The following is a 25,675-nucleotide window of genomic DNA, read 5'->3' as shown; positions in this document are numbered from 1 at the left end:
ATTCCAGCATTTCATACAATAACGTTCCAGACTGCATCCCCATCCCCTGGTCAGACCACTCTCTGATATCAACCACCCTCATGACCCAAGGAAACCCTAAGCCACTTCAGCCTAACTCCACCATCCACTTCAGGAAAACTTGTGCTTCAGACAGGCTCAGTGAACACCTATCCAATGAACTCCCCAACTTGGATACTACCAACCCCATACCGCCCTTCAATCCTGGCACAATATCACAGAGTCAATTGCAAATAAATTATGCCCCAAAATGGAGAAAATAATCAACTCGACTCAAAAAAAGAAACAACCCTGGTTCTCTCCAGAACTTAAACAGATAAAACAAGACCTCAGACACAAGGAAAACGAGTGGCGTAAGGCCCCCAACACCACGACTCTGTCCAACTACAAACACATCCTCCATCTCTACAAGAACTCCATCTTAAAAACAAAAAGAGATTTCTATGCCAGGAGAATACATGATCTACAATTCGATGCCAGAGCCCTTTTCGCCTACGTCTCCCAACTCACAAAATCCTCTACCCCTGCTATAGCAGACGACTAGGCTCAATCTAAAGCAAATGAACTAGCACTCTTCTTTCAGAAAAAAAATTTGCAGACACTCTAGCGCGCATCCCCACCAACCCAACCCCCTCCCCCCTTAACTCCAATACCCCACCTCTCTCTGGAGCCAACCTCACCGCCTTTGAACCCACAACCCCCCTGGAAATTGAGTCCATACTCAAGAGGCTGAAACCATCCAGCCACCCATCAGACCACATCCCAACAAAACTTCTGCTTCTCATCCCGAACGCTATCTCAAGACCTCTGGCCAACATCGTAAACTGCTCACTTTCCCAAGGAATCTACCCTGACAGGCTAAAAACTGCCTCTCTCAAACCCCTCCTGAAAAAACCCAACCTGGACACAAAAGAACCCGCCAATTTCCGCCCCATCTCTAACCTCCCTTTTCTTGCGAAAATCATGGAGAAATTGGTAAATACTCAACTCACTGATTACTTGGAAGAGCATCAAATCCTCTATCCTTCCCAATATGGCTTTCGTAAATCGTTCAGCACAGAAACACTCCTTATCTCCCTCTCAGACCACATCCTCATGGGCCTTGACAAAGGACACTCGTTCCTCCTAGTCCTTCTAGACATCTCCGCCGCCTTCGACACCGTGAATCATGCCATCTTACTAAATGGCCTTTCCGACATCGGTTTATCAGGATCTGCCTTCAGATGGTTCAACTCCTTCCTCAGCAACAAAAGCTTCAAAATAAAAATTAATAATAAAGAATCTCCAGACATCAAATCAACTTTAGGTGTACCCCAAGGCTCCTCCCTATCACCAACCCTCTTCAATATATACCTCCTACCCCTCTGTCAACTGCTGACAAACCTAAAATTGATACACTACCTCTATGCAGACGATGTACAGATTCTGATCCCCATTACAGAATCCCTTCCTAAAACACTCAACCGCTGGGAAAATTGCCTCCAATCTATTAACCACCTCCTCACCAGCTTGAACCTGGTCCTCAACGCGGCCAAGACAGAACTCCATCTCATCTCCTCCGACCACACGGTCCTAGCCCATCCGACATCTCCCAACACCCAGATCACGCAAGTAAGGGACCTAGGAATAATCCTCGATAACCATCTGAATCTTAAGAAATCCATCAACAATACTACCAAGGATTGTTTTTACAAACTACAAGTTATGAAAAGGCTCAAACCACTCCTCCACTTCCAGGATTTTAGAACTGTCCTTCAAGCCACGCTCTTCTCCAAAACTGATTACTGCAACGCTCTCCTCCTTGGGCTACCCATCTCTTCCATTAAACCATTACAGATGCTCCAAAATGCAGCGGCTAGAATCCTAACTAACACCAACCGGGGAATACACATCACCCCCATTCTCCGGGACCTTCATTGGCTGCCAATAAAATACAGAATTTTACACAAGGCCCTCTCCGTATTCCACAAAACTATTCACAATCAGCAACAACTAGACCTCCAGATCCACTCAAATCATACTCCTCCTCAAGACCCATCAGAGAAGCGTATAAAGGCACCCTGCAAGTTCCCCCTACGAAATCCACACGTCTATCCACCACCAAAGAACGAGCATTCTCTACAGCGGGCCCGGCCATTTGGAATAACATGCCCACTGACCTCAGGCTAGAACCCTGCCCTCTAACCTTTCGGAAAAAACTTAAGACCTGGCTTTTCCTCCAAGCCTTCCCTTAACTCTCAAAACCTTCAATACCCGACCAGACAAGACTTCACCTTCCTGACTAGGTGCCTCGCCTAGCTTAAACGTTATATTTTATGCCTTTGTTTAATTTATTCAGATACTCTGTCCTTTACCTCAGGCTACCCTAGCCACACCAAGTTCTACCTCCTTGTTATATGTAACTTTCGCTTCTTGTTAAATGGTTGGTCAATGTTATCCCCCTGTTATATGTAAACCGATCTGATGTGAATTTTTTTCATGAAGGTCGGTATAGAAAAGTGTTAAATAAATAAATTAAATAAATAAATATTCCGATTCACCGCGATTACCAGAAGTATCTTCGCTTCCACATCCTCAACCAGGATTTCCAGTTTCGGGCGCTACCTTTCGGCCTCGCGACCGCTCCACGCACCTTCACCAAGGTCATGGTGGTGGTGGCGGCTGCCCTTCGCCGGGAAGGAGTCCTAGTCCACCCCTATCTGGACAACTGGCTTGTAAGGGCCAAGTCGGAGGCTCTTTGCAGACAGGCGGTGGATCGGGTCTTAACTCTCCTTGCGTCTCTCGGTTGGATCGTGAATTTTTCCAAGAGCAAGCTTCAGCCCTCCCAGACGTTAGAGTTCCTGGGAGCCCACTTCGACACTCGAGTAGGCAAGGTATTCTTGCCTCGGGCGCGGGCCCTCAAATTGATCAACCAGGTTCGGAACCTGCTCTCGCTGCCTCTTCCAACGGCCTGGGACTACCTGCAGGTCTTGGGTTCCATGGCTTCCACCATCGACCTAGTTCCTTGGGATTTTGCTCATATGCGACCGTTACAGAAAGCTTTGCTATCCCGTTGGCAGCCGGTGTCAGAACAGTTTCATATAGTCCTCCCTCATTTGGACTCTACCGTCGCCGTCTTGCAGTGGTGGCTTTCGTGTCCTCATCTTCTCCGGGGCATGCTTCTTCAATCTCCACAGTGGACGATAGTAACCATGGATGCCAGTCTCTCGGGCTGGGGTGTGGTCTGCCTCTCCCAGTCCACTCAGGGGATCCGGTCGCTGGTTCAGACTCGTTGGCACATCAATCGGTTGGAGGCCCGGGCGGTGCGTTTGGTTCTGAAGGAGTTTCTTCCCCTGATACGCGGAAAAGCGGTGAGGGTTCTTTCTGACACCTCCACCACCGTGGCTTACATCAACTGTCAGGGGGGCACTCGCAGTCGCCTGGTGGCCCTAGAAGCCAGCCGACTCTTCGACTGGGCGGAACGACATCTGGATTGCCTGGCGGTCTCCCACATCACGGGCAAGGAGAATGTTCAGGCCGATTTTCTCAGTCGTCGGTCGCTCGATCCGGGAGAGTGGGAACTCTCAGAAGAAGCCATGGATCTGATCGTCGACAGGTGGGGTCCCCCTTACCTGGACCTCATGGCGACCCTGAGCAATGCCAAGGCCAATCGGTTCTTCAGCCTCTGGATGGAGCATGGCTCGAAGGGAGTGGATGCTCTGGCTCTCCCTTGGCCCACGGACGTCCTTCTGTACGTGTTCCCTCCGTGGCCTCTGGTGGGAAAAGTTCTAAGGAGAATAGATCTATACCGAGGGCCTGTGGTTCTGGTAGTACCCGAATGGCCTCGCAAACCATGGTTCGCGGATCTCGTCAACCTGGTGACGGACGGACCTCTCCGGCTAGGCCATCTTCCTCGTCTACTTCGGAAGGGGCCTGTATTTTTCGACCAGGCCAATCGCTTTTGAATGGAGATGCCTGAGGCATAAGGGCTATAAGGAGGAGATTATCTCCACTTTGCAGCAAGCCCGGAAACAGTCGACTTCTCTAGCTTACATGCGCGTTTGGAAGGTCTTTGAGACTGCTTGTGAGGAGTCGGGTGTCTCAGCGCCCTCCGCCCCAGTCTTGTTGGTTCTTTCTTTTCTACAGAAGGGCCTTTCCTTCAGTTCCTTGTGCGTGCATGTTTCCGCTCTCGGCGCTCTCCTTGGACGGGTCGAGGGTCATCCCTTAGCGGGCCACCCGGACGTGGTTCTGTTGCTTAAGGGAGTCAAGCATCTGCGTCCGCCCGCTCGCATTACTTGTCCGTCATGGAGTCTTAATCTGGTCCTCCAGGCCCTCTGTGCTGCCCCATTCGAACCCCTCCATCGGGCTACGGTAAAGGACCTCACACTCAAGACAATTTTCTTGTTTCTATCTCCTCCGCTTGGTGGGTTTCCGAGATCCAAGCATTGTCCTGTCGGGAACCTTTTTTGTGTTTCTCCGATTCAGGTGTTTCCCTCAAGACCGTGCCTTCCTTCTTGCCGAAAGGTGTCTCCACCTTCCATGTCAATCAGTTGGTGGAGCTTCCAGCATTCTCACTAGAGGAGATTGCAGGTGCCGCTGGAGGCAATCTTCGTAAACTTGATGTCAAACGAGTTCTATTCCGGTATCTCCAGGTCACCAATGACTTTCGGGTCTCTGATCACCTTTTTGTCCTCTGGAGTGGTCCCAATCGGGGCAAACAGGCTTCTAAGACCACTATTGCACGGTGGTTGAAGGAGGCGGTTTCCTCAGCCTATATTTGACAAGGTCAGGCGGTTCCGGAGGGCCTAAAAACTCATTTGTTGTCAGGAGCGGAGGAGGGCCCTGACGGCCGCAAGGACCCCAGAGAGACTTGCCTGCACGTTTCCCTGCTGGCCGCGTTGCCGCCGGAGGAGAGAGGGGGCGTGACCCTTCGGCCCCGACGTCATCGGGTGGAGCCCGGAAAATCTTTTTAAACAGGGAACTGCGGCGTACAGGGCAGGAGCGGAGGAGGGCCCTGACGGCCGCAAGGACCCCAGAGAGACTTGCCTGCACGTTTCCCTGCTGGCCGCGTTGCTGCCGGAGGAGAGAGGGGGCGTGACCCTTCGGCCCCGACGTCATCGGGTGGAGCCCGGAAAATCTTTTTAAACAGGGAACTGCGGCGTACAGGGCAGGAGCAGAGGAGGGCCCTGATGGCCGCAAGGACCCCAGAGAGACTTGCCTGCACGTTTCCCTGCTGGCCGCGTTGCCGCCGGAGGAGAGAGGGGGCGTGACCCTTCGGCCCCGACGTCATCGGGTGGAGCCCGGAAAATCTTTTTAAACAGGGAACTGCGGCGCACAGCCGAAGCCGCGCGCCCCTGGGGAAAAAATGGGCAAGAAAAGGAAATCAAAGAACTGGACTTCTTCCCCACTTCCTTTATCATCTGCAAGAGTTGGACCGATGGATGACCACGTATTTCACCTGGGTGAGTCATCCATGAGGGATTGCTCCGGGGTTAATTCACCCTCGGGGATTTCATTAAGCCCTGGGTCACAGCAGCCACCCCCTCAACCTGCAATTTTGCATTCGGACATTGGGACAGTATCTGGGTTAACGGGAGTGATCTCTCCCACCAACATCAATCCGCAGCAAGTAGCTGAGGGAGGGATTGTAGGTGGGGAAGGGAATGTGATTTCAATAAATGAAGTTAATAAGGAGGTTAAAGAGAGTAATGCTCTTTTACCTATTCCTACCGTTATACCAGATATGTCCGATAAGTTGGAAGTGGAAGTAGAACCAGAGTCAGTTTCACTAAAAGATATTTGGAAATTGGTCTCAACTGTAGATAAGAAACTCTCCAGCTCTATATCCCAAATACATAGCTTTTCTGTATAGACTTGTGCTAAATTGGGTGAACAGGATACAAGATTAAAAAATACAGAAACTCATATTTCCAAAATTAATGCTCAATTACTCCCATTGCAGGGAGTGACAACATCATTTATAAAAGATAGATTGTTTATATATAACCAATTTGAGACATTAGAGAATGAAATGAGGTCTAACAATTTGCGTCTGTTAAATTTTCCTTGTACTAGACTATTGTCCCCAAGAGAAATCTTGAGAAAATATCTGATAGAGATATTGTCCTATGAGGAGGACAAGATACCTATTATATCAAAAATCTATTATATTCCTATTAGGTGTACATAGGAAAAAAATAGTAAACCAGATGAAGGGGGGATGGACATTTTAGAAAGTCCTGGTATCACCACATTTTTAGAGGATTCCTTAGATAATATTCCTAACAGAGCCACTCTGCTTGTATCATTTTTGTTAAAATGTGATAAGGAAGAAATATTTCGTAAATATTTTCAGAATAAACAGTTTAATTTTTGTGGACAAAAAGTCCAAATTTTTCCTGATGTCTCCCGAGCTACACAAGCTCGCAGGAAACTTTTTCTGGTATACAAGCAAAAGGTTCTGGATTTAGGTGCTACCTATTTTTTGAAATATCCCTGTAAATGTCTAATAACGTATAATAATAATAAGTTTGTATTCCTGGATCCTTTACATTTAGAACAGTTTATTAGGGATAAGACTAGTACTTAAATGGCAAGTTGCAATGAAGGGTAAAAGGCTGCAAAAACTAAGATGTTGCTGCCATATCCGCTCTCCTTCTCTCCCCAGAACGTGGGCTGTATTATTAGAGATGTGAACTATATTGTTTTCTTTGTACTAATGTACTGTGATTATTTCTTTAAATTCCTTGATTATTTCATTGCATGTAATGTTATAATTTCAAAAATATTAAATTAAAAAAAAAAACAAACTCATTTGTTGCGTTCTCAAGCTACTTCCTGGGCGGAGAGTCAATCTGTTTCTCCGCAAGAGATTTACAGGGCTGCCACATGGACATCACTACATACCTTTGCTCGCCATTACCGTCTGGATGTGCGAGCACCGGTTTTTGGTTCTTTTGGGCGGCAAGTGCTTCGAACGGGACTGTCTCAGTCCCACCCAGGATAGGGAAGCTTTGGTGCATCCCACGGTCTGGACTGATCCGGGTACGTACAGGGAAAGGAAAATTAGTTCTTACCTGTTAATTTTCATTCCTGTAGTACCACGGATCAGTCCAGACACCCTTCCCTGTTTGTCCTTTTACTGCTGTCCTCTCGAAGCTTGTTATTGCAGATTCGCAGACCTTGATATTTATTTATTATTTATTTAAAAATTTTGTATACCGTCATTCGCAAGAAACATCACAACGGTTCACATCATAGAATCATAAAAGCAACTATAAATTCTGGTAGTTAAAATACAATAAGATATTTAAACAAAATAAAATTATTAATAAAAGGACGGGTAAAAAAAACTTTAAAATAATCGCTTATTCGTTCTAACTACTTCTTTCCTCTAAATGGTCTGCGTAGGCCTGCTCGAAGAGCCAAGTCTTCAGTGCTTTCTTAAACGCCTTAAATTTAGTTTCCAGACGTAGTTCAACGGGCATTGTATTCCAAATACAGGGACCAGCAATAGAGATGGATCTGTCCCGTACTAGTATGAGGTGGGCTGAATTTACTGACGGGATTTGCAATAGTCCCTTATTGGCTGATCTTAATGATCTTTGTGGGGTGTGAAGCCGAATTAAAAAATTCGGCCAATCTGTTTTTTTGACCATGTATCGCTTTGTGTACAATGCAGCATGCCTTATACTGTATTCCCTGTAAGATCGGTAACCAGTGTAAATTAATCAGAACAGGAGTAATATGATCTTGTTTTTACAGTTTGTTAGCACTTCATTTTTTGCAAGAACACTGAGCAATTACACCAGAAACCTTGGTTGTTCAAGCACCAAGTATATGCAAGAGCGTATAGTCATACCATGTTCTTCACATTGTTCTGGAGTTGCTCAATTGAGCTTTTTGGTTACTTGCTTGATCCTATTCTTGTTTTGTTGTTTTCTGCTTTGACAATGGTTATACTGAAGGGCTGCAGGGTAGGCTCTGTCCTCATATAGGATACCCTTTCAGTTTTGATCTGTCTCCACCTGCTGGAAAGGAGGCTCAACCCACAGTCTGGACTGATCCGTGGTACTACAGGAACGAAAATTAACAGGTAAGAACTAATTTTCCTCTCCCGATTCGGGGCTGCTCGGCGCAGGGGAGGATTATTTTGTGGGTTCTTCCCCCGAATTGAGCCCCGTGAGGCCCCCGGATGGGGTGTCCCGTCCCGTCCCGTCCCCCCCCCCCTTCGGCAAGTCTAGGCCTCATTTTTCTTCCGAATTTGTGCTCCTCATGCACAAATCCTACCTGGCCAGCTTGCAGGAGGAGGAGGACCCCTCCCCAGGTCCCCCGCCGGCCAAGCTTCCGTGGTAGGACCCTCCGCACGCCCCTGCGGCCCCGGAGCTGCAGGGGGCAGTCCGGGTCCCAGGGGCCCCCTCCTGCCCGGACCCTCTGGCACCTTTGGAAAACCCGGATCCAGATCCGGCTGCAGATTTGGCAGAATCACTTCCCCCTCTCGAAGGGGATGATCCCAGGGTATTCCGCTTAATTCAGAAGTAAGAATTGGAACCCCTCATTCCTTTTGTCCTCCAGGAATTAGGAGTTGAAAGTCCACCGGCGGACACTCTTACGGCAGCACTACCTAAATACATGGATCCAGTCCTGGCGGGACTCCGGGCCCAGGCTTCGGCTTTTCCTTTTCACCCCATGCTCAAATTGCTCCGCAGAGGACTGCCTGGAATTGCTCCGCAGAGGACTGCCTGGAATTGCTGAAAATTCCCACAGTGGATTCTTCCGTCTCCGCTGTAACTAAGCACACCACTATTCCGGTGGTATGGGCTGCAGCCTTGAAGGATGCACAGGATCTCAAACTTCAGTTCCACTTCAAGCGTATCTTCGAGGTACTGGCATTAGGTGTTCGGGTGATTATTTGCAGCAGTCTCATGCAGCGGGCCAGCCTTAGGTGGGTTCAGCAATTACTCGGCACCCAGGACCTTCCCCCTGCAGAAGCTGAGCAGGCTGAAAGGTTGGAAGGTGTTATTGCATATGGGGCGGACGCCCTATACGATCTTCTCCGTGTTCAGGCCAAGGCAATGGCCTCGGCGGTTTCCGCCAGATGGCTCCTCTGGTTACGCAGTTGGTCAGCGGACCTAGCGTCCAAGGTGCGATTGGGCACTTTGCCTTTCAAGAGTAAGTTTCTTTTTGGCGAAGACCTTGAGCAGCTCATTAACTCCTTGAGTGAGAACAAGGTTCACAAGCTGCTGGAGGACCGACTGAAACAGTCCCGAGCTTTTGTGCCTTCCCGGACCCAGTTTCGGGGTCAACATTGATATGCGGCTCAGGGGCATGGTGCTTCTGCTCATGGCTATCCTTTGCGGTCTCAGTCTTGGTCTCAGCCCTTTCGAGGGCGTTGGACCTTCTGTGACGGAGCAACTCAGCGTACCACCCTGAAGCCCGCTTCCCAATGAGATTCGGTCAACCCATTCCTCCGTCCCCAATCTAGGGGGTCTCCTCTCCCTATTCTTCGAGGAATGGGTCAAGATCACATCGGACCATTGGCCCTCGAGATTATCCAAGACAGTTACGTGTTAGAATTTTTTCGAGATCTACTTGACCTCTATGTAGTCTCACCGTGCGGTCGTCTGAAGCGGGAAGCGGTGGCTCAAACTCTTGCCAGGCTTCTACAGCTGGGAGCCATTGTCCCGGTTCCAGAGATGGAGGCTGACTCCGGCCAGTATTCCATCTACTTCGTCGTCCCAAAGAAGGAGGATTCCTTCCACCCGATTCTAGACCTCAAGAGAGTCAACCGGGCCCTCAAGGTACCTCATTTTCGTATGGAGACCCTGAGGGCGGTCATAGCAGCTGTTCATCCTGGCGAATACCTGGCCTCTCTCGACTTAATAGAGGCGTATTTGCACATCCCGATTCGTCCCGCGCACCAGACGTATCTCCGCTTCCACGTGCTGGGCCAGCATTTTCAGTTCTGGGCGCTTCCCTTCGGTCTAGCCACCGCGCCGCGTACTTTCACCAAAGTCATGGTGTTGGTGGTGGCGGCTCTCTGACGGGAAGGAGTCCTAGTCCACCCTTACCTGGACAACTGGCTAATGCGAGCCAAATCGGAAGTCCTCTGTAAACAGGCGGTCAGCCGGGTCCTGGATCTTCTTACCTCTCTCGGGTGGATAGTAAACTTTCCCAAGAGCCATCAACAGCCTTCCCAGGTGTTGGAATTTCTGGGTGCGCGCTTCGATACTCGGGTCGGAAAAGTGTTTCTGCCCCATGCTCGAGCATCCAAGCTCGTCAACCAAATACACAACCTTATCTCGCTCCTGCTCCCGACAGCGTGGGACTACCTCCAGGTCCTGGGGACTATGGCCTCCACCATCGACCTTGTCCTCTGGGCTTTTGCGCATATGCGTCCATTACAGAGAGCTTTGCTATTCCGATGGCAACCGGTGTTGGAACAGTTTCAAACGGTTCTCCCGCTTTCGGTCTCTACCATCGCTGACATACAGTGGTGGCTTTCGCTTCCGCATCTTCTGAAGGGAATGCCTCTTCGGACTCCACAGTGGATCATAGTCACCACGGATGCCAGTCTCATTGGCTGGGGGGCAGTCTGCCAGTCTCAGTCCACTCAGAGTTATTGCTCCCTGGTCCAAGCCTGCTGGCACATCAATCGGCTGGAAGCCCGGGCAGTACGCCTAGCTCTTCAGGAGTTTTTACCTCTGCTCTGAGGCAAGGCAGTGAGGGTCCTCTCCGACAACTCAACGACAGTAGCTTATATCAACTTGCAGGGGGGCACACAGAGTCGCTTAGTGGCTCTGGAAGCCAGCCGACTCCTTGCCTGGGCTGAACGACATCTGGATTGTCTAGCGGCCTCCCACATAGTGGGCAAGGAGAATGTGCAGGCCGATTTCCTCAGTCGCCAGCGTCTCGATCCAGGAGAGTGGGAGCTCTCGGACGAAGCCATGACCTTGATCACCAACAGGTGGGGCCCTCCGCACCTGGACCTCATGGCGACTTTGACCAACTCCAAGGCCAACAGGTTCTTCAGCCGTTGGAGGGAGCACTGTTCGGAGGGAGTGGATGCCCTCGCTCTATCGTGGCCATTGGATGTCCTCCTTTATGTGTTTCCTCCGTGGCCTCTCGTGGGAAAAGTTCTCCAAAGAATAGAACTCCACGAGGGACCAGTCATTCTGGTAGCTCCCGAATGGCCCCACAGGCCGTGGTTCGCGGGTCTGGTCAATCTGGCGTCGGACGGCCCTCTGCGTCTCAGCCATCTTCCTCGTCTACTATGGCAGGGTCCCATATTTTTCGACCAAGCGGATGGCTTTTGTCTAGCAGCCTGGCTTTTGAACGGCGACAGCTGAGGCATAAAGGCTACAAGGAAGGGGTGATTACCACCCTTCTGCAGGTGCGTAAGCCATCTACTTCGTTAGCTTATGTCCGCATTTGGAAGGTCTTTGACAATGTCTGTGCTGACTCGGGTGTCTCGGCGCGTTCGGCACTGGTATCCGTGGTCCTTTCCTTCCTTCAAAAGGGCCTCTCCAAGGGTCTGTCCTTCAATTCGTTCTTTTCTCAGTCATGTCTCACCCAGACATTGCTCGGTTCTTGAAGGGCGCCAAACACTTGAGACCCCCTCGTCCGACCCACATGTCCATCCTGGAATCTCAATTTAGTTCTCTGGGCTCTTTGTGTGGCTCCGTTCGAACCTCTCCGTCGGGCTACAATAAAGGACCTTACGTTTAAGGCGGTTTTCTTAGTTTCTATTTGTTCCGCTCGTCGGGTTTCGGAGATTCAGGTGCTGTCCTGTCGGGAGCCCTTTCTGCGATCTTTGGATTCAGGAGTCTCTCTCAAAACGGTTCCTTCCTTTTTGCCGAAGGTAATTTCTTCCTTCCATGTTAGTCGGTGGAGCTTCTGGTATTCTCTGCGGAGGATGTCGCGGGTCCCGATGGGGACGATCTTCGCCAGCTTGATGTGAAACGGGTGTTACTCCATTATCTCCAAGTCACCAATGAGTTTCAAATCTCCGATCATCTTTTTGTCCTTTGGAGTGTTCCGAATAGGGGAAAACAGGCTTCTCGGACTACTATTGCTCGGTGGCTGAAAGAAGCGATTGCCTCGGCTTACATTTGCCGAGGCTGGTCAGTTCCTGAGGGCTTGAAGGCTCACTCCTTGCGTTCTCAGGCTACTTCGTGGGCGGAGAGTCAGTCGGTCTCTCTGCATGAAATCTGCAGGGCTGCTACATGGACATCCCTGCATACTTTTGCTCGGCATTATCGTCTAGACCTGCATGCCCCAGTTTTTGGTTCATTTGGGCGGCAGGTGCTTCGAGTGGGACTGTCTCGGTTCCACCCGGCTTAGGGAAGCTTTGGTACATCCCACGGTCTGGACTGATCTGGGTACGTACAGGGAAAGGAAAATTAGTTCTTACCTGTTAATTTTCGTTCCTGTAGTACCATGGATCAGTCCAGATACCCTTCCCTGGGTTTTTTCTTCCTTTTCTGCCGTCCGCTCGAAGCTCTTCCTACAGGTCTCTGGATGACTATCACCTATCATTATCTTAAGGACACCGGAAGCATCTATATGATGTCCAAGGATATGCAAGAGCACTATTTTACAGAGTCCATTCCTTGTTCATAATTGTTTCGTCTGTTACTCTTTTGAGTTGTGTTTACTTGCTTGATCTCTTTACTGGGTTTTCTTAGTTCTTTTTTGCTTTGACAATGGTTATACTGAAGGGCTGCAGGGTAGGCTCTGTCCTGATATGGGATACCCTTTTCGGTTTTGGTCTGTCTCCATCTGCTGGACAGGAGGCTCAACCCACGGTCTGGACTGATCCGTGGTACTACAGGAATGAAAATTAACAGGTAAGAACTAATTTTCCTTTACCGCATTCTCTGAGATAGTTCCCCCCACCCCCCCACCCCACCCCCGGGCTGCAATTTCAGATGAATTTTTAAAGTATTTGCATCAAGTATTTAGGACAGAGCTCGGTTCAGGTACACTCCTTTGTAGTTTCTGTTCCCCAAGGAAAGAATTGGGGGGGGGGGGGGGGGGGACAGATTGTAAGAGGATGCGGAGAGAGGAAAAGTTTAATAAAATATTAGTTTTACATTTTACCCTTTGGTGCTGTTTGTTGCCTAGTGAAAATTATACATGAAGCACTAATATATATATATATGTATATATTATAATAAAAGCAATTGGTTATAATAAAAAAACACTGCTTATGATAAATGCAGTATAAGCAAAAACAATATTCTGATAAGTACATTGATTTTATAGGGCCACTTATGAGAATGACTGAGAGAGAAAAAGAGAAAGGAAAAGTATTGTGATTGCTCTGAAAGCAATCAGATGAGTTTTGGTCTCTCACCTCGCTCCTTTCTAGCAAGTATAGCAACTCTCCAGTGGTTGTGGTCCTGATGAGTATAGTGTCTCTCCCAAGAGATGAGGGCTCAGTATCAGGATCAGATCAGTTCAAGTCTCTTCCATCTGTTCCGCAGTGTTTCCTATCTGGCTTACTTTTATAGGCTATCAAAAGGCATATGCATGGTTCTTTCTTTGTTGTCTGTTACAACTAAGCCAACTCTGGAGGAACAGAGGGGCCCAGGGAATGAATATCTTTACATTTTACTAAAGTAAAATGTAGTTTTCTATTAGTTCATCATTCTCTGATATAGACAGTCTTTCTGTTAGAAGCAGTTAACTATCAGCCCGATACTGTAAAACCGCGGGAGAGCGGACGAACGCCCGCTCTCCCGGCGCACGCACCGGCCCTTGGCCGGTGCGAGCGATCCAGTATGCAAATTAGGCGACGCGGTGCAAACGAGGAAAAGGAGGCGCTAGGGACACTAGCGCGTCCCTCGCGCCTCCTTTTGGCCTGGAGCGGCGGCTGTCAGCGGGTTTGACAGCCGACGCTCAATTTTGCCGGCGTCGGTTCTCGAGCCCGTAGACAGCCACGGGCTCGGAAACCGGACGCCGGCAAAATTGAGCGTCCGGTTTTCGGCCCGACAGCCACGGGCCGAATTCAAATTTTTTTTTTTTTACTTTTTTTTACTTTTGGGGACCTCCAACTTAATATCGCTATGATATTAAGTCGGAGGGTGCACAGAAAAGCAGCTTTTACTGCTTTTCTGTGCACTTTCCTGGCGCCGGAAGAAATTAGCGCCGACCTTTGGGTCGGCGCTAATTTCTTAGAGTAAAATGTGTGGCTTGGCTGCACATTTTACTTACTGAATCGCGCGTGCATACCTAATAGGGCCATCAACATGCATTTGCATGTTGAGGGCGCTATTAGGTGCCGCGGGTGGGCCGCGTGTTTTCCTCCCCTTACTGAATAAGGGGTAAGGGAAAACACGCGTCCAGAGCAGGCTGACAGTGCGCTCCGACGGAGCACACTTTACTGTATCGACCTGTATGAGAGTTCAAAGCATTTCCTTCTCTGGTCTGCAGGAAGCTATGCAAAGGGTCCCAATAAGAAAGCACATCTATTTACTTAGGATTGTGCTTACTTTAAGTCCTTAATAAAAAAACAAATTTACAATAAGTATTTCACAGTAATATGTTAAAAACAATTTTCTATCACATTTGCATCTTTTCTGCTTGTCAGACAGCCTCAGATAACTTCCTCTTTGAGCACAGCAATATTCAGCAAGCAAAACAGCCTCATATAACGTTTTCTCTGAATACAACAATATTTGGCATTTCATGAGTCAACATATGCTTAAGCAATGTTCTTAACTGTTTCACTGATGTGTATTTAAGTAAAATCAGCCTTTTATATGACTTGGATTGGCCACTGTTGGAAACAGGATGCTAGGCTTGATGGACCCTTGGTCTGATCCTGTACGTGAGGGCCAGGAGAGGACCAACAGCTTCAATAAGGACACATGGAACGGGTTATGGATACCCATGGTACGAGGTAGCTGGAGTTGATACGAAACAGCTCCTACTCTTCGTATTACAGGGAATGGTCCAATGTACTTAGGAACCAAGCGATGAGAGAGAAGTCTCAGTTGTATGTGTCAAGCACTTAGCCACACTTTCTGGCCAGGGCAGTAGAGTGGAGCAGGACGTCTACGGGCATCCGAAGTACGCTTGGAGTGTTCAGCAGCCTGGGAAAGGCGCTCTTTTACTTGGTTCCAAACTTGACAAATGGTGTGTGCCATGGATTGAGCTGCTGGAGAAGAAACGGTCAGAGGAACTGGAAGAGGCAGCCGGAGTTGCCGTCCGAATACCACAGAGAAGGGAGATACATCGGTGGCTGCAGCAACATAGGTATTGTGCGACAGCTCAGCCCAGGGAAGAAGATCAGACCAGTTATCCTGTTGATCATTTACATAGGAACGGAGGAATGTCTTCAAGGTCCGATAGGTCCTTTCGGCTTGACCATTGGCCTGTGGATGATAGGCCGATGTGAAACTTAAGGCAATATTAAACTTCTTACATAGGCAACGCCAATACTTGGCAGCAAACTGTGGTCCCCGATTGGATACAATCTCCTTGGGGAGTCCATGCAGGCAAAAAATGTTTTTCAAAAACAACTTAGCTAGTTCTGGAGCCAAAGGAAGGCCCAGCAAGGGAATAAAGTGACCCATCTTCGAAAAACGGTCGATGATGACCCAAATTACGGTATTGTTCTGGGATGGAGGCAGGACAGTAATAAAGTCCGTTGAGATGCTGGGCCATTGCTCGGTAGTTGCTGGAAGTGGTTGAAGTAAGCCCCAAGGTTTCCCAGTAGGCGGTTTCTGTTGGGCGCAGATGGGACATGAGTCCACATAGTTTCAAGAGTCTTGCACCATGTTGGGCCACCAATAGTGTCTTCGTATCATCTCTAAGGTCCTGGCATGACCCGGGTGTCCTGCCAATTTTGAATCATGGGCCCATTTCAGAACCCGTTCACATAATCTACGGTCTTTCCAATAGGGACTGTAATGGTCACAGCAAGGGATATACAGGCGGGATCTATGATGAAGCTGGGAACTGCAGGGACATCTTCAGGTTCAAATGATCTTGATAGTGCATTAGCATGGAGGTTCTTGGAATCTGGGCAGAAACAAAGAACGAAGTTGAACCGTTCAAAGAAGAGTGCCCATCGGGCTTATCGGGGATTCAGGAGCTGAGCTTCTTTAAAGTGCTCAAGGTTCTTATGGTCAGTGAACATAGTAAACTTGTGTTGTGCCCCTTCCAACCAGGGGCGCCACTCTTGGAGTGCCAACTTGACTGCGAGGAGTTCTCGGTCACCAACGGTATAGCGTTGTTCCGAAGGAGAGAACTTATGTGAGTAGAATGAGCAGGGTATCAGTTTACCCTTAGGGGAAAACTGGCTCAAGACAGCTCCTGCGCCAATTGCAGAGGTGTCAACTTCTACGACGAACGGACGTCTAGGGTCCAAATGCTGAAGGTAAGGGCCAGAACAGAAAGCCTCCTTAATCGTCTGAAAGGCGGCTTGCGCTTTAGGTGTCTATACCCAAGTGTTGGCCCCTTTTCTGGTCATAGCGGTAAGTGGGGCAACTAAGGTAAAATAATTGGCAATGAAGCTCCGGTAATAATTGGTAAAGCCAAGGAAACGTTGTAAGGCCCGTAGGCCTACTGGCTGGGGCCAGTCGTGGATCCTTTGGACCTTCTCTAGATCCATAGAGAATCCTCGATCGGATATGATATACCCTAAGAAGGGTAAGTGATTGCGTTCAAACAGGCATTTTTCCATCTTAGCATACAGATGGTTCTCTCTCAGACGTTGAAGGACGATCAGAACATGATCTTGATGAGATTCAATATCTTTGGAAAAGATCAGGATGTCGTCAAGATATACGACTACGAAGAAGTACAGGAGGTCTCGGAAGATTTCATTCATAAGGTGTTGAAAGAGCGCTGGGGTATTGCATAGCCCAAAGGGCATCACAGTTTATTCATAGTGACCGTCCCTCGTATTAAATGCGGTTTTCCAAATATCTTCAGGCTGGATGAGTACTAGGTTGAACGCACCTCTCAGATCCAACTTGGTAAAGATCCGTGCCCCTTCAAGTCGGTCGAACAGCTCACTGATAAGAAGCAGGGGATATCGGTCTTTGCGAGTTATGACGTTGAGCCCCCTGTAGTCAACACAAGGGCGTAGACCGCCGTCCTTTTTCTTAATGAAGAAGAACCCCGCGGCAGCAGGGAAATCAGAAGGATGAATGAACCCCTTTTCTAGGTTCTCTTTAATATACTCAGACATAGCTTGGGTCTCGGGTTGAGACAATGGATAGGTTCTGCCTTTGGAAGGCATTGTGCCCGGCAGTAGGTCAATAGGGCAATTGGACTTTCGTAATGGAGGCAAGGTATCCGCATTCTGCTTCGAGAAGACATATTTGAAGTCAGAGTACTGCGGAGGCAAACCAGGAAAAGTAACAGACTTCAGAACAGGAACTACTGGAGATACGGAACATAAACAGGTCTTCTGGCATTTAGAGCCCCATTGCACCAACTGCAGGGAATGCCAATCGAACTGGGGTTCGTGGGCCTGGAGCCAGGGCAGCCCCATGATAACCGGATGTGTTGATCATTTTAATACATAGAAGGACATCTCCTCCTTGTGGAGAGTGCCCACGGTAAGATGAACAGCCACTGTTTGGTGGGTGATGAGCCCTGGAAGATGTTCTCCCTGGATGGAGGCGATATGGAGACTCACCTCTAGTGGCTGAAGAGGAATGTTCAAAAGTTTGACAATGTCATCCATAATGAAGCTGCCACTTGCTCCGGTATCGACAAGAGCAGTAGTGGCGAAGGTGTGGGCCTTGATGTCCAAGGACACGGGAAGCAAGAGTTGAGGGCCAGTAACAGTTGCGCCTAAGCTCGGGGCCCCCACCGGGCTCAGACATTGCAGATTCCCGGATGCACCAGGCAGGACTGCAGACGATGTCCAGAAGTGCCACAGTAAAGGCAAAGTCCCTCCTTCCGCCGACAGAGATGTTCATTCGGAGACAGTCGCCCAAGGTTCACCTCCATAGGTTCCACCACGGATGAGGGTGCCGGTGCTGAAATTTTCGCTGGAGGACTGGGAACACCCGTGGGACATGATGTAGGAGAGCGGGGAGCCTTTACTTCTAGGCGTCTTTGCTGGAGATGATGTTCGACCTTCCCGGCAAGGGAAATCAGGTCCTCTAGAGACGTGGGAGTCTCACAGACGGAGAGCTCATCTTTGAGAGCACAGAAGAGTCCATCTAGGAAGATGGCTTGCAGACAAACTTCTTGCCACCCAAGCTCAGTGGCCAGAGTCCTAAACTCCACCGTATACTCAGAGAGGGTCCGTGATCCTTGACAAAGGTGGAGTAGGTTATGGCTAGCAACAGCCTGGCGACCTGGGTCTCTGAAGGTCTGCTTGAAGAGAGCGATGATTTCAGATAACTTGGAAAGTATGGGATCAGAGCGTTCCCATGAGGGAGAGGCCCAGGCTAGAGCCTTCCCTTCCAGGTGAGACAGGATGAAGGTCACCTTGGTGATTTCCTTCAGGAACAACGAGAGTTGCAGTGCAAATTGCATGAAGCACTGGTTAAGGAAACCAAGACAGGAGCGTGGGTCCCCATTGTATCGAGGAGGTGCAGGAAGCATGGAGGCCGATAGGCCCACAGGGATTGGCCAAAGCTGTATCTCGTAGCTGGGAACGAAGCTCTTCCACCAAAGAGGCCAGCGATTCCAAAGCTTGACGATGGGTTTTTTTTTGTTTGTTTTTTTATTTATGCTCATTTAACATAATATAGACAGCAATATTCACTTGTCAATGACATGGTCCATACAAGGATATATTTGAACAGGAATTCCAAAAACAAAATATATAGTGGCCCCCTACATTAATATTTATACATCAATCAAGGCAATCAAGAAACATTACTTTAAACAGGCCAGCATATAATATTTAAACGGAAATAGACCTTTTATAAGAAATCTGGAGATCCAAGACAAATAACATTGGAGCGATTATAAGGAATTTTTTCCCCAAGAAATAAGGGGGAGACTAAATGCTTTATTTCTACAATAACCTGTGACCAAGCTGAATAATAACTAATCAGTAACACGGGCATCCAAAAATTTCTTGAGCTCTGACAGATCCAAAAACACATATCTCTCGTTTAAATGTTTTACTATACATTTGCAGGGGAAATAAACAACCATCTGAGCCTCCAGACCCTTGACCTCTTGGCTCATCTGTAGGAAATTTCTTCTTATTATTTGAATGGGCCTGGTTATGTCCGGATACATCCACATTTTTTGTGCAAGGTAAGGTTTTTCTCGATTACGGAGAAATAGCCTCAGTATATTATCTCTGTTCTCCATTTTCAGGAATCTTACACACAAAGTTCCTCTTGATTCCACTTGTTCTTCCATTGATTGTTCTAAGAAATCTGTAATGTTACTCAATTGTTGAGAGTGATTTAATCCCTCATTTTTTCCCTTCTTCTTAGAAACTATAAAGACATTTTTTTCAATAGGTGGAATTTTTTCTAAGGAAAGCTGTAAGTTTTCCCCAAAAAATCTTTTAAACTATTCAAGTGGTGAAATAAATTTTACACTGGGGAAATTCAAAATTCTGATGTTATTTTGTCTTGAATTATTCTCAATTATCTCAATCCTTCTAGAGTTGGCTACTTCTCCCTTCATTATTCCAGTTTGAATCTTTTGTACTTGGTTAAGCTGTTTTTCCAAACATTCTAGCTTCTCAGAATGATTTTTCACCACAGTATCCGTTTGTTTATCTTGATTTTGGATTTCAGAAATCTTTGTATCAAGATTACCCACAGATTCTTTTAAGTCCATTAGCACCAGCCATATATTTTCTAAGGTTATCTTCTGTGTTATTTCAACACCAGAACCCATATGTATAGAGGCATATTTTCCAGATTGCAAGCAGCGTTCATGTCTCACTTCTGAGACCGTCGCCCTACCTTTGCCACCATTAGGTGTCGAAGTTAGAGGCTCCAGAGTCAGGTTTCTCCCTCTGCTGCTCCCCACCACTTGTTCCAGCGGGTCGTCTCTGTTTCCTCCAGCCTGAAATCCTGCTCCATATTCTCCATTTTCACCCCCGATGGGGCCATGCGCCTCCGCGTACTCACTTCACGAAAGCCTTCCACACGAAAATCCTATCGTTGTAAGTGGAAAAGGTTCACCACGTGGTGCACACAGAAAAGTATTGATCCCTTTTCCTGCCCCACAACATCTTTATTAGACTATCTCTAGCACCTTTCTGACTCTGGTCTACAGACTTTGTCAGTAAGGGTACACCTGAGTGCTATCTCAGCTTACCACAAGGGAGTAGGGGATGCCCTGATTTCAGCACAACCCCATGTCAGTAGGTTTATGAGAGGTTTAATTCAACTTAAACCCCCGTTACGGCCACCAATCACAGAATGGGACCTTTAATGTAGAACTAGCAAGGCTTATGCGTTCTCCCTTTGAGCCCATAGATTCCTGCGATGTTAAATTTCTTACATGGAAAGTTCTCTTCCTAGTCGCTATTACATCTGCCAGAAGAGTTAGTGAGTTACAAGCACTTGTAACATACTCACCCTATACCAGGTTCCTACACGACCGAGTGGTCCTCCGTACTCACCCTAAATTCCTTCCCAAGGTGGTTACAGATTTCCACTTGAATCAGTCTATAAATTTGCCCACATTCCTTCCAAGACCTCACTCTCACCAAGGCGAAAGAGTTTTACACACCTTGGACTGTAAACGCGTGCTAGCATATTATCTAGATCGCACTAGAGTCCATAGTAAATCCACCCAGCTCTTTGTTTCTTTTGACAAAAAACAAACCGGGTATGGCAGTGGGCAAACAACTGGCTAGCAGACTGTATAGACTTCTGCTATGAAAAAGCAAGCCTTTCTCTCCAGGGACGAGTAAAGGCGCACTCAGAGCAATGACAACTTCAGTAGCACACTATTGTTCCATACCAATTGCTGACATCTGCAAAGCTGCAGCATGGAGCTCTCTTCACACATTTGCAGCCCATTACTGCCTAGACAAGGAAGGACGACAAGATTCAATCTTTGAACAATCTGCCTTAAAGAACTTATTTCCATAGAAACATAGAAATGACGGCAGAAGAAGACCAAACGGCCCATCCAGTCTGCCCAGCAAGCATGATTCCAACTCCTTTCACTTCCAACCTGCTGTGATTTCAGGCTGCCTCATTTTTCCCAACAGTACACCAGTTGTTGTGCCTGTTGCACAAGTTGTATGCTGTTGGTCCAAAACAAAGATGGCTCAGCCTGTAGCTTGCTAATCACCCATATGTGAGGACTATCATCCTGCTTATCCTGGGATAAAGCAAAATTGCTTACCTGTAATAGGTGTTATCCCATGACAGCAGGATGTAGTCCTCACAAAACCTACCTGCCACCCTGGGGAGTTGGGTCCGAAACGTTTTATTATTTTATTTTTTGCTAATGCTTATTGCTACAAACGAGACTGAAGGGCGACCCCTGTGGCTCGAGGGATCATGGCATGCTCAGTGTGCCAGTCAAACGTTTCTAGAAACTTTGACAGAAAATTGTTACATGATAGGGGTCCATCCAGTGACGTTACCCATATGTGAGGACTACATTATGCTGTCCTGGGATAACACCTATTACAGGTAAATAATTTAGCTATATCCCCCTCAGTCATCTCTTCTCAAACTGAATAGCCCTAACCTCTTTAGCCTTTCCTCATGGGGAGCTGTGATTTTGTTCTTTATATTAGTTTCCACTATTTTTTCCTGGCACTGAAGTCAGGCTCACTGGTCTATCGTTTCCCAGATCACCCCTGGAGCCCTTTTTAAATATCAAGATTACATTAGCCATTCTCCAGTCTTCAGGTACAATGGACAGTTTTAATGATAGGTTACAAATTTTTACTAATAGGTCTGAAATTTCATTTTTGAGTTCTTACAGAATCATGGGGTGTATACCATCTGGTCCAGGTGATTTGCTACTCTTCAGTTTGTCGATCTGGCCTATTACATCTTCCAGGTTCATTGTGATTTGGCTCAGTTCATCTGATTCATCACCCTTGAAAACAATCTCCAGAACCAGTATCTCACCAACATCCTCAGTAAACATGGAAGCAAATAATTAATTTAGTCTTTCTGCAATGACCTTATCTTCCCTAAGTGCCCCTTTAGCCCCTCGATCATCTAGCGGTCCAACTAAGTCCCTTGCAGGTTTCATGATGTGGATATATTTTTTAAAGTTTTTATTAGGAGTTTTTGCCTCTACGGCCAACTTCTTTTCAAATTCTCTCTTAGTCTTCTTATCAATGTTTTATATTTAACTTGACAGTGTTATGCTTTCTCCTATTTTCTTCAGATGGATCCTTCCAATTTTTGAAGGAAGTTGGTTTTTTTTTTGCTAAAATAACCTCTTTCACCTTGCCTTTTAACTTTGTCAGTAATTGTTTGGCCTTCCTTCCACCTTTCTTAAGTAGGCCAAAAAGAAAAAGGGAAACTGAGTAGAGTAGTATTTTAGGGACATGAACCCTAAAAGAGCTGAGAGATTAATAGAGATGGAATAAAAAGTCTTAATGTTTCCAAAATTGCAAATGGCAAGTGAGAACGATAAAAAGAGATGTGGTTTGAGAACAATGATGGTGGAACGAAACCATATATTAGATTAAGTAATCAGATATTTAGGACAGTCATATAGAATAGAGGGACACAGAGAAAAATCTATAGAAAATAAGATCAAGCTGGCAGTTAGCCCAGTAGGTTGGTGGAGATGGGAGAAGGGAAAATGCATGCGAGGAGCAGGTAGAGAGTGGCAATCATATCAGTATTTTCTGAATACTGTATATATTGAAATCTCCTAGAAGAACTATTATCAGTGAGGAAGAGAACTGGAACATATTGAAGAGAGACTCGAGATCAACCAGAAAAATCAATAGTGGATCAAGGGACATAATCTTCCAGTAACAGTCAGATAGAAGGGCAGAAAGTACTTGAAACAGAGAAATTTGAACGTGATGAAGATTGTACATAAACTGGGAACTACAGAATGGTATGATGAAGCCATCAAGGAGGTGAGACCCATACCACCTCCATGGCCTGAAGAACTTATTTATTTATTTATTTATTTATTTATTTTGCTCTTTTCTATACCGACATTCATGTGGCAAGATACATAGAACAAGAGAAAGATACATAGAACATAGACATTCATGTGGCAAGATACAAGAACTTGGGGTGTAGGAAAAGAAAGAGATGGGAAACAGAAGGCAGCCAAAGAGACAGTGTCCTCAGTAGTTAGCAGGTATCAGTTATATTCAAGGAGAGACAGATAACATGAAGAAAAGAAATCCAGAATGGAAGAAGAGGGTAGTGAAGAAGTGGAGTATGTGGTACTGATGGGGATTCGGTTGTTAATATTCCATTAAGGTGGGGTGTCAGTTGGATTTGAGGACAGAGATAGACTGATAAATTGTATGCTATATTAGAGATTACTTGTAGGAGAAAATAGGCAAATACAACAGAAAGAAAGTGAAAGGACAGAGAGAAGAAGAGAATAGAGAGTAAACAAGTGGCATCTTTGAAGAGAGAAGCTGCAAGGAGGATATATAAACTAACAGCTCTTTGGAAAGTGAACAAATCCTAGAAAATTGTAGAGTAAGAGCAACCCAGAAGGCTAATTTCAAATGGCCAGTGGTCTAGACAGACACAAAAGATGCCAAGGATATCGTCCTTGAGCAATTCTTGGCCGCAGCCTCTTGCTGCTTGCAGTGGGGGCCATGGCAAAAAAGACTCTGGCAGATGACAGCAATGTGACATCATATCCATGTGCATGGAGACTGGGAGCAATAGTACAAGAATGTTAGATTGGTTTAAGGCAACTGCCAGTACAGTGCCAAAAATGCCTGGACCAGTAGTGGAACTCATCAGATGCAAGGATGACCTGGGCAGCAGGGAGGTGGAAAATAAAACCAGTCGCTCCCAATGATACTAGAGGGCCAGAGAGAAACACAGAATGAGACTGCAACCCTGACATGATTCTCCCCTCTCTCTCTTTTTGTATTTCTCTCTTTCGCTTGCTATCTATGTCCATCTCATTACCGTCACTCTTTTCCTCTTCCTATTTCTTCTCCCTGTCAGGGAACACCGGATTACGAAGGACTTTGAACGGGAGTTCCCCGAGGTGGAAGTGGGAGGCAGGATAACAGTCTCTAGACAGCCCAGGGGCAGGCGCAGCATTGATAGCGTGGATCTGGACAATGAGGTGAGACTATTTCACACAATTCCTGAAGAATACAAACTATGCATCCCAGAATCCCCTTTTCTCAAAAAGACATGATATGTATGCTACAGTCTCTTAGGGAATACAGGCTACAAATTCTATAATCTTCTTCCCCTGATGGATACAGTGTGGGGCGGATTTTCAGAGCCCTGCTCGCGTAAATCCGCCCAAAACCGGGCGGATTTACGCGAGCAGGGCCCTGCGCGCCGGGAAGCCTATTTTACATAGGCCTCCCGGCGCGCGCAGAGCCCCGGGACTCGCGTAAGTCCCGGGGTTCTCCGAGGGGGGCGTGTCGGGGGCGGGCCCGGTCGTCGCGGCGTTTCGGGGGCGTGTCGGCAGCGGTTTGGGGGCGGGTACGGGGGCGTGGCTACGGCCCGGGGAGGTCCGGGGGCGTGGCCACGCCCTCCGTACCCGCCCCCAGGTCGCGGCCCGGTGCACAGGAGGCCCGCTCGTGCGCGGGGATTTACTTCTCCCTCCGGGAGGCGTAAATCCCCGGAGAAAGGTAAGGGGGGGTGTAGACAGGGCCGGGGGGGTGGGTTAGGTAGAGGAAGGGAGGGGAAGGTGAGGGGAGGGCGTTAGAGGATTCCCTCCAAGGCCGCTCCGATTTCGGAGCGGCCTTGGAGGGAACGGGGGTAGGCTGCGCGGCTCGGCGGGCGTATCTACTAAAATCCAGCGTACTTTTGTTGGCGCCTGGAGCGCAAACAAAAGTAGGCTATTCACGCGCCTTTTAAAATCCGCCCCTGTGAGTTTAGGCACCCCTGGTCAAAGTGTATGTTTCAATGAATCTTTAAGTGAATAGAAGCTGACACACCCTCAGCATGATACAAACTTAAACACAACATCTTTCTGCAATTTTTAATGCAATTGTTAATATGTATTTGCTGATTTTAATAAATTGAAAATAATAAAACAGTTAATATGGCATGTTGAAAAGTTTGGACACCCTTCCAGTTGATTCATTGTTACTTTTTAAATAAGTTGTTAATAACGCCCTTGATTGATTCATTAGGGCTTCAATTAGTCAGGTGAAAACAATTCTATCATTAAACAAATACTCTGACCCTGATTGTTGTTCTATGTGCTTTCAGCACACATGGATTCCTCTAACCAGCTGTCTGAACATTTGAAAATGAAGTTTCTCGTCTAAGCAGGCCGAATTAGCCATGATATATGGGTGGCATCATCCAGCAGCACCAAATGGACTTGTCTCTTCAAACTAGTAGAGCTTTAGCTGTACTGAGCATGTGTGGGAATTCCTGTGCGAGTGTTGCCTCTGAAAGTTCCTTAGTCTTTTTTTAGTCTGAGCTAGAGTATGGATGATTACTCTGTCTCTCCGCTTCCTTTTTTCCTTGTTGCCTCACTGGCTGAGCAGCACCACAACAGCACTTTTCAGTGCTACCAAAAAAAAAAAACAAAAACAAGAAAGAATGAAAGACTGGAAACTATTTTC

At 47.3% G+C, this 25,675-nt stretch overlaps 1 protein-coding gene across 1 annotated transcript in view; it reads left to right on the top strand.

The window, feature by feature from the left end:
- STK36 (serine/threonine kinase 36) overlaps nucleotides 1-25,675 on the top strand; it is a 164,804-nt gene that overhangs the window by 26,818 nt on the left and 112,311 nt on the right. The window contains exon 10 of the mRNA XM_029607939.1: nucleotides 24,084-24,207. Within this exon, the coding sequence (XP_029463799.1) occupies nucleotides 24,084-24,207 (124 nt within the window). The remainder of the gene's footprint in view (nucleotides 1-24,083; nucleotides 24,208-25,675) is intronic.

Source organism: Rhinatrema bivittatum, chromosome 6, assembly GCF_901001135.1.
Source record: "Rhinatrema bivittatum chromosome 6, aRhiBiv1.1, whole genome shotgun sequence".
In the NCBI taxonomy this organism is placed as follows: Eukaryota; Metazoa; Chordata; class Amphibia; order Gymnophiona; family Rhinatrematidae; genus Rhinatrema; species Rhinatrema bivittatum.
The sequence above is the reverse complement of the archived record's forward strand: the minus strand, read 5'-3'. Positions and strand labels throughout refer to the sequence as shown.